This window comes from Hylobates moloch, unplaced genomic scaffold (assembly GCF_009828535.3).
Source record: "Hylobates moloch isolate HMO894 unplaced genomic scaffold, HMol_V3 SCAFFOLD_42, whole genome shotgun sequence".
Classification (NCBI taxonomy): Eukaryota; Metazoa; Chordata; class Mammalia; order Primates; family Hylobatidae; genus Hylobates; species Hylobates moloch.
In genome coordinates this window covers 22,645-32,500 of record NW_026652317.1, presented here as the reverse complement: position 1 = coordinate 32,500, position 9,856 = coordinate 22,645, and the positions used below count along the sequence as shown (strand labels likewise).

The 9,856-nt window shown below is 38.5% G+C and overlaps 1 protein-coding gene across 7 annotated transcripts in view; it reads right to left on the bottom strand.

The window, feature by feature from the left end:
• Nucleotides 1-9,856, bottom strand: part of LOC116463575 (luc7-like protein 3) — a 33,232-nt gene that overhangs the window by 3,639 nt on the left and 19,737 nt on the right. For all 7 annotated transcript variants that reach the window (XR_004246721.2, XM_032146763.2, XM_032146764.2 and 4 more), the window contains 7 exons: nt 8,721-8,760; nt 7,822-7,966; nt 7,340-7,414; nt 5,249-5,353; nt 4,297-4,458; nt 3,104-3,387; nt 2,402-2,562 (listed from right to left, as the gene is read on the bottom strand). Coding sequence is in view for 6 of the 7 variants with exons in the window: in XM_032146763.2 (XP_032002654.1) it covers nt 2,402-2,562; nt 3,104-3,387; nt 4,297-4,458; nt 5,249-5,353; nt 7,340-7,414; nt 7,822-7,966; nt 8,721-8,760 (972 nt within the window). In the remaining variant the exon portion in view is untranslated. The remainder of the gene's footprint in view (nt 1-2,401; nt 2,563-3,103; nt 3,388-4,296; nt 4,459-5,248; nt 5,354-7,339; nt 7,415-7,821; nt 7,967-8,720; nt 8,761-9,856) is intronic.

Below are 9,856 nucleotides of genomic sequence, written 5' to 3'. Positions count from 1 at the left end.
TGTGGAGTGAGATAAACTGCTTCTATCATAGCACCTGGAGTAATAAACTTGCTCTTTCTCATTTGCCATTAATAAATGCCCACTGTGGCTCACACCTGGTCCCAAAGTCCAGATCTTCAGTCATTTATAAGAGTGCCTGGATGGCTACATGGTAGTTTCTTTTCTGTATTATTTTTTTTTTTTTACATTTTTTTAATTCACTCATCTGCACACTGATTTTTAATTATTTTTACATAGCATTTTCAAAATGCCAATAAATTATATCACTTCTAAAAGAGATTCCAATGTTTACCTCTGTCATAGCATACCCAATCATGGGAGACAAACCTGATACAGTTTTCTTGGTATCTTCTCTCTTTGCACCAAGTCTCACACATGGAAAATCCCTGTCTGTTGCTAATCTAAACATAACTCAGCTTATTCTGCTTAAAGAAAAGTTTTACTAGGGGCCAGGCATGGTGGCTTACACCTGTAACTCCAGCACTTTAGGAGACTGAGGCAGGAGGATTGCTTGAACCCAGGAGATCGAGATCACGATCACACTGGACAACATGGCAAAACCCCATCTCTACCCAAAAAAAAAAAAAAAAAAAAAAAATTAGCCAAGCATGGTAGTATGCACCTACAGTCCCAGCCACCCAGGAGGCTGAGGTGAGAGGATCACCTGGGCCGGGGAGGTAGAGGCTGCAGTGAGCCGTGATCGTGCCACTGCACTCAGCCTGGGTGACACTGAGACCCTGTCTGGGAAAACAAACAAACAAACAAACAAAAAAACAATAAAAAGTTTTACTAAATTTCATGTCATCATCACTACAATTTTAGGATTAAAGGTAAGCAACTCTGGACATCTTTTTGCTCTATCCAGAAATTACACAAATATGCCTGTTTTTAGTCAGGCCAGTGTCATTTACTACTCAACTCTGACTTCAAGTAGTTATGAAGGCTAGCTAGCTTTTATCCCTACGAACCAACCCAACAATTTTAAGTGGCACAAATTGTAACACAGAATAGAGCAACTAAAGCTAACAATAGGAAATGTAAAACCAAAAACTTTCTCAAAACAAATATTATTAATTTGACCTGATAGTCATACCTGGCTCTTAAGAGTTGACTTCTCATCCCAAAAATACATTACACAGAAAGTCTTGCAAAAAGATTGGGTAAAACATTCTTAAATCTAATGTTAAATCAGTTAACCCTTTGTAGCAACTGCCTTTTGAATCACAGAAGCAAGTTCTCAACTTCAATGGCAAACACTAGCACATCTGGCAGTAAGACAAAAGTTTTCAACACTTTCCCACATTACAGTAAAAGCCAATATATGTTAAATATTTCAGAAAAAGAGTGTGTGCATATTTTAATAAAAGTAGAGACCAAAAAATATGTCCATGGTTTGTGCTGCTAGTTCTAGCTGAGTCTAGAAGAAAAACGAAAACAAAAAACCAGGACAGTTCTATTAAAGGATATAATAACACATAAAAGACTAGTATAATAAACCTTAATAGCAGCACATATATTATGCTGGTGATTAAACACGGAGACAGGTAGAATGAAATGAAACAAGGAGAGCTGAGAAAATCAGAAATAGGACCCTTCTCTCATTCCTAAAACCATGCAAGGCACAACAGCTCATTCAATACAAAATAAAAGATATTTTATATCTTTTATTTAAAAAATACAAAATAGAAGAACACAAAACTCAAACAGGAGACCCTGATGGTTAACAGAATTATCTTCCAATAAAGGCTAAGTTAGATGAGAATATTCTTGTGAAAACATACCACACAAAATTAAAAAGTCCATTAATAGTGCCAACAGCACAGTAAATCAGCTACTGGGATGCCACACACACAAAAAAAAAAAGAAAAAGAAAAAGTAGAGGGGAAAGAGCATGTTGATCCCATTGAAAACATGGGTAAGACACATGTAAGCAATTCAACTTCTAGGGACTTAGATGTTAATTACTAACTTAAATGAATGCTACAAATGAAGACTAATGCAACAATGTACACTCACTTCGTAAGACATATTATGAAACACTGCAGTGTGTAAAAAAAAAAAAAAGTAGCCAATAACCAAGGTAATATGATAAATCCTACGCCTAATAACCCTGAAAGGTAATGTAATACTTAAAAGAATCTACATGAAAAACCTTCAGGTTATCAACTGAAAGATGTTGTTTAACATCTAAGAAAACACGAGATAAACTGTCATTTTCACAAACCTAAGTAAGAGAGGGGGAAAGAATGCCAAGAATGCCTGTCTCCTACTGAACAGTGTTCCTCAAAGTGAAAAGGAGTATGTATGAAATGGATCTTTGCCTGTGTCTGGAGAAAAGTGAGTGGGGCGATTAGGGTGTGAAAACAGTTTCTTAATGAACTGAATTCGCATACAAACTAACCTTTCTCCTTGGATTTTCTATCTTGTTCTCTGTCCCGACTTTTGCTCCTGTGCTTATATGACTTTCGGTCCCGGCTTTTTGATCTTCTTCGATCCCGACTTCGAGATCTATGTTTTCTTTCTGATCGATCATGGCTTCTGCTTCTTCGTCGATCTCTACTTCTTAATAATTTAAAACCAAAAGGCAACTTCAGCCAGTATTACGATAAGTAAAGGCCTTGAAGTAGATGCTATTAATTAACAAGACTAAGCAAAACTTACCCTCTAAAACATATTTACATTAGAAATCTTAAGAACTAAAAATTATGGAAAATCTTTCTAAATTCATCTCCAATAGTGCTAAGATGGTTATCGTTGTGCTCTTTAAGACTCTTCTTCAATTTGTAATTATAATTAAAACAGTATGGCTGATTTCATATTTTATTTCTCGGAATCAGTACGACAAGCACTTAAGAGACCATCAGGTACTCTAACTTTGTAAAAAGATTGTGTGAAATTTCCTAGACAGGTGGGAAATAGCACAGAAGTTGCCCTGAAGATGGAACTATTTTATTCACTGATTGCGCTCTCACAACCCATCCTATCACTTAAAGATGTTTAAGAGCTTCCCAAGTACCATTCCAAGGAATAATACTAGTAAATTATTACTGTTATTGCACACTCATTATGAGCTGGACATCAGTCTTAGGTGTTTTATATATACCTGCTTCGCCTTCTTTCTCTACTTCGTGACCGTTTGTGGTCCCGAGACCTGCTGCATCTTCTGTCTGATGTTCGGCTCGAGTGTCTACTTCGTGAACGACTTCTCTTTCTTCTTTCTCTGTCACGAGCCCTTTCTTTTTCTCTTTCTTCCTCTTCCCTTCGTCTTTTCCTTTCTCTTTCTTCCCTTTCTCTCTCCCGTTCTTTTTCTCTTTCTTCTCTTTCTTGCTTCTCCTTTTTTAGACGCTCATCACGATCAGGTTCTTCGGTTCTTTTCCTTAACTTTTCCTAGAAAAATCCAGTTGGATTCTTATGCAAATGTAACTTTAAAGCATTGTTAAACAATGGTCAACTAATGTGAAGTTACCTGTAGACCAACTTATGGAAATGATGCCCTTAAGGGATATGGAGACATTCCAACACCATGTATATACACAAGGTATCATTATTTGTCTAAATCCTCAGGAATATTCTTCCCAAATTTCTGGCACTCAAGAGTTAAGAAAATCAAGTGCTTTCATAGTTCGATAAACAGCAAAATTTCACAGAACTCACAATGCTTCAAAAATAATTAAACATAGGAAAATATCAATGAGAGGGTCATATCTCTATTTAAGCCATATTAAAATAGTTATTTTTATCTATAGCTAGTGATAGCTAAAAGCTGTAGCTATAGCTAAAATAGATTTTTTTAAATAGCTAAAATGTATCTTTAGAAGAAACTTACGCTGGCCAAGTGCAGTGGCTCAGCACTTTGGGAAGCTGACGAGGACGGATCACCTGAGGCAGGAGTTCAAGACCAGCCTGGCCAACAGGAAAAAACCCCGTCTCTATTAAAAAAATACAAAAATCAGCCGGGCCTGGTAGTGTGTGCCTGTAATCCCAGCTACTTGGGAAGCTGAGGCACAAGAATTGCTTGAACCCCAGAGGTGGAGGTTGCGGTGAGCCGAGATCACGCCACTGTACTCCAGCCTGGGTGACAAAGCAAGACTGTCTCAAAAACAAAACAAACAAAAAAAATTAGCCAGGCATGGTGGCACATGCCTGTACTCCCAGCTACTCAGGAGGCTGAGGCATGAGAATTGCTTAAACCTGGGAGGTGGAGGTGGCAGTGAGCTGAGATCGAGTCACTGCACTCCAGGTGACAGAGCAAGAATCTGCCTCAAAACAAACAAACAAACAAACAAAAGAACTTACTTTTAATTCTTCTACAGTAGCTTTAATTTTGGCATAGCCCATGTGTTGTTTTCCCATCAAATGGTCATCTACCCGGGACTGGGCATCTCCTACTATTAAAAAGGCTCCACACACTTCACAAACTTCCATTTGTTTTTCTTGTGCAGCAAAGCTTTCAATTGTCTAAAATGATAAATCAGTTATTGTAAGAACATCTGAGGAAGAGAAACAAATCCCAGGAAAGTACTCAACATTTAGAAAAGATTTCTAATGTGTGTAAATTGCTCTTTTCCATTTCCCCAAATCAGTAATATTGGGCTACATGTGGTCAACTTTTAGAGAGGGATGTTTAAGGTAACAGCAACTAACTTACTGAATCATCCAGAAAAAAATGTTGAGACCCACTGTTCAATGTTCAACACCCACATTACCTTTCAAAATTTAAATCACCTTTCAGAAAGCCACCTATTTTAATATGAATTCATTCCTTGCTTAGGTTCAAGGGATATGATGTCCATATACAAAACTAATTAAGGAACTAAGCACATTGACTATAATCTGAACATATCCTATTCAATATGGAGGAACCAATGACCAATTATATTCTGCAATCAACAGTATCTGAAACACGTATATTCTATTCTCCACTTAAAAGAGTTAGATATTTTAAGGGTGTATTAATTTTTAACAAAGATGTTAGTAAGTACTGAGTAATTTGCTACAACAAAAATGAAAATAAAACCAGGCTCATATGAAAATTTATTGGGATACAACCACACCCGTTTGTTTCTTGTACCACCTAAAGTTGCTTGCATACTGCACACAGGCAGAGCTTAGCAGTTGCCACAGATCTTGTGGCCTACAAATTGTGCTGACTCTAAGTTTAGAACATCAGTTTTCAAAGGTTCTCAAATAAAAATGAGTTCCTACTGTTAACGGACAGGTGAGATAATGTGAAATAAGGTTTACTCACGGAGGTTGTGGACCTTAGTAGTTCTCTCTCTTCTTTTAATTGCTCAACTAATTTCATCATCCCCTGGGCTTCTTCTACTTTTCCTTCAGACCCTAATTCTTCAATCTTAGAAGAGTGGGGGGAAAAAACAGTTAAGATTTCTTTCAAACCCAACTATTGTCTTTTTTCCCCATGGTTCATTAGTGGTTGTTTTCCATCTTTTTTGTTTAGTTTTATTTACAAAAGCCTCTTTGGGTTTAATTTATCCTAGTTTTTTTTATACTTCAATAAAGTATAACTGATGTGTTAAGAAAAATGCACTTTCGGCCGGACGTGATGGCTCATGCCTGTAATCCAAGCACTTTGCGAGGCCAAGGTGGGCAGATCACCTGAGGTCATGAGTTCAAGACCTGCCTGGCCAACATGTTGAAACTCCATCTCTACTAAAAATACAAAAAAAAAAAAATTAGCCAAGCATGGTGGCGGGCACCTGTAATCCCAGCTACTGGGGAGACTGAGGCAGGAGAACTGCTTGAACCCAGGAGGTGGAGGTTGCGGTGAGCCAAGATCATGCCACTGCACTCCAGCCTGGATGATGACGTGAGACTGTTTTTTTTTTAAAAAAAAAAAAAAAAAAGGAGAGGCAGCATCTCACTATGTTGCCCAGGCTGGTTTTGAACTGCTGAGCTCAAGCAATCCTCCCAAAGTGCTGGGATTACAGGTGTGAGCCACCCACTCTTTTCAGCACCTCCTCCAGCCTGAATTCCAAACACAATCCCTAGGCAACCACAGATCTGCTTTCTGTCACTATAGGTAAATATGCATTTTCTAAAATTTTATATAGAGTCATAGAGTCTATATTCCTTTTTTGTCTGCCTTCTTTCACTCAGCCTAATTATTTTAAGATCCATCCATATTGTCTTATGTGGCTAATTCCTTTTTATTACTGATAGGTATTCCACCATATAGATACATCATGATTTAATTATCCACTCACCTGCTGATGGGTATTTTAATTGATTCCAGTCTGGGTTTTTATTTTTTTGTGCCATTATGAATATAGCACTCACGAACACTGGAGTATAAATCTTTGTGTAGACATATGTTTTCATTTCTCTTGGATAAATATTTGGGAATAGAATGGCTCATGGTACATTTTTAACTTTTTAAGCAACAGACTCCAGGGCCAGGCACAGTGGCTTACACCTGTAATCTCAACACTTTGGGAGGCCAAGGTGGGTGGATTACTTGAGGTCAGGAATTTGAGACCAGCTTAGCCAGCACAGTGAAACCCCATTTCTATTAAAAATACAACAATCAGCCAGGGATGGTGGCGCACACCTGTAATCCTAGCTACTTGCGAGGCTGAGGCAGGAGAATCATTTGAACCTGGGAGGCAGAGGTTGCAGTGAGCTGAGATCGCGCCACTGCACTCCAGAATGGGTGACAAAGCAAGACTGTCTTAAAAGAACAGTAACAACAACAACAAAACAGACTCCAATACGATCTGCAGGAATATGAAAGAAAAAAATGAGACTATTTTTTCCGAAGTGGTTGTGCAATATTATACCCCAGTTCCAGTTGGCTCACATCCTTGCCAATAGCTGGTATGATCAGTTTAATTTTAGCTATTCTAATAGGTGTCTAATAGGTATCTGATTGTAGTTTTAATCGGTATTTCCCTAACAACTAATAGTGTTGAGCATCTTTTCATATTCGCTATCCTTTTAGATACATACAAATGTACATGTACACACACACACACACACAAGACAAGGTCTCACTCTGTTGCCCAGGCTGGAGTGCAGTGGCACAGACACGTCTCACTGCAGCCTCGCCCTTGCAGCCTTAAGCAATTCTCCTAACTCAGCCTCCAGTGTAGCGGGGACCACAGGTACACGCCATCACCCTGCCTAATTTTTGTAGAGACCGGGTCTCACTTTGTTGCCCAGACTGGTCTCAAATTCTTGGGCTGAAAAGCAATCCTCCGGCCTCGGCCTCCCAAAGTGCTGGGATTATACACGAGTTACCATGCTTGGCCCATCCTTATATTTTTGCCGGTTACATGCCTGTTTCAAATTATTTCCTGACATTAATGCACACAATTCTCACCTGTTGCAGAAGTACATCAATTTTGTCTGTTAGAACCTGAATTTTTTCTTCATTTTTGCCTGTTGGGCCAGCGGCCTGTTGAAGACAATAAAACATATTACCAACAAGTTGAAAACAAAGATAAACATGCAAACTTGCACATACCATACATAATATTTCTATTTAATAATTAAAATGCTTAATTGAAAGGATAGTGATTCAATTATCCTCAACTTCTGTTGGTCAATCACATGTTGTCAGTTACTACTATTTAAGAGAAAAATCTTGGCCTCAAGAAAAAAGAAAGAAAAACCTTATGGTTAGCAAAATCAATGTTATGTCTGCTAATAAAGACTGGAAAAAAAAATGAATGCCTTGTAAGTTTCATATCATTTTAAAAGAACAAAGTAATGAACAGAAGACAAGTTTCAAAAATACTAGGGAGGTCTCTGAATCTCCAGAAAACAAGGACCCTTTACAAAGACTGAGCTGATTTCACTTACCCCAGAAGACTGCTGGTTTTGAGATAATGCCAAACGAGCATGGCCGCGTCTGATCCTACGTTCTACTTCTGCAAGTAAGCTCTGTAAGTATCGCAAAAAATCTCTCTCATAGCCAACTTTCATGAAACGAGAGCTCTTCTCATACCTGGTAACATGAAAATAAACAAGTACAAATTTCCAAATCTTCAGCCATTACAACTCAAATATTCTATCTTAACTAGCCTCAACGACGACTGCATTTAGGCTGCAGGGTAAACCAGGTGTATTTGAAATGACTTTCTGATTGCCCCTCATCATAGAGCTTTACACAGGGGTTTAACCTCTAGCTTTACCACTGTACTGGATCTATGACCCTGGACCTAGGACAAGTCTCATGAATAAAATCGGGGCTGGGCGTGGTGGCTCATGCCTGTAATCCCAGCACTTTGGGAGGCCGAGGTGGGTAGATCACTTGAGGTCAGCAGTTTGAGACCAGCCTGGCCAACATGGTGAAACCCTGTGTCTACTAAAAATACAAAATATTAGCCAGGGATGGTGGCGTGCGCCTGTAATCCCAGCTACTCAGGAGTTTGAGGCAGAAGAATCCCTTGAACCTGGGAGGCGGAGGTTGCAGTAAGCTCAGATCATACCACTGCACTCCAGCCTGGGCGACACAGTGAGACTCATTTAAAAAAAAAAAAGCAAATGAGCTATAGAAAAAAAAGTTTGACATACAGGGTAAACTCATGTGGTAGCTATCAGTATCATTAGTGAAGCTACAGAACTTTCTTCCTATCCCCAGCGAGTGACTGGACTTCTCTCAGACACTCATTTTACATTTAATTCCAATTATTCCTCAACCCTTGTCCCTCTGAAACCAACTAATAACTGGGGGGGAAGTGACAAGCAAAATAACTTACTGTTTTCGTAGATTTTCATCATGAATTTTTTCACATGGACCTGGGGGAGAAATATAATTGTATAAATTATCTGTGATTATTAGCAACCTTTTCTTGCCAAAAAAAAAGTTATTTTTCTTTTTAAAAAGAAAAAGGATTCACTTTATCACTGAGTAGTTTGTAGCCACCTAAATTGATCCTACTGAATCATGAAGCATCATAACCAAATAGGGTATAAAATTGATATGCTCAGTCTTCAAAGTCAATATAATGGATAGCAATCATATATGGTTAAAAGAGAAGGGAGGGAGGGAGAAAGGGAGGGAAGGTGAAAGGAAATTGTTCCTTATTGCCATCGCTAAAGAAAACTGATGGGGGCAGAGCACTGAACTGAACCATTGCTGACTTTATTATTTTCAAATCTGTATATAAAGTCAAATAGCACTAGACTAGTACCTAACTCCTACTTCTTCCCACCTCTAAAAAGCAATTATCTTAACTCTTCTCCATTTCTTCTCGAATTTACCTCCACCTTTTAAAATTCTATGCTTATTTTGCTATTTATCAATCCTAGACATTAAAATTTTTGGATAAATAAACACTTAAGTGTTCATATTATGCAAGTACTATTCACTGTCAGGCCAAACAAAGGTGCATTATGAGACACTTCTGATGTTTTTTGTTGTTGTTTTGTTTTGTTTTGAGATAGAGTCTTGCTCTGTCGCCCAGGCCGGAGTGCACCGGCGAAATTTTGGCTCACCGCAACTTCCGCCTACCAGGTTCAAGGGATTCTCCTGCCTCAACCTCCCAAGTAGCTAGGATTACAGGCACCCACCACCATGCCTGGGTAATTTTTTTTTATTTTTAGTACAGATAGGATTTCACCCTGTTGGCCAAGCTGTTCTTGAAACTCCTAACCTCGAGTGATCTGCCCTCCTTTGCCTCCAAAAGTGCTGGGATTACAGGTGTGAGCCTAGTTTTTTCTCTATATTTTCAAATTCTTCTCAAACACTTCAACTCAGCTATAGAAACTATCTCAATACTAATTTCACATATGACTCTAAATATATAAGATCATCAGTTTCATTTTCTTCCATGGGCCTTCTGCCTTACTTCAATCTGGGATACTTATTTTCTAAGCTCACTATAGAATTACT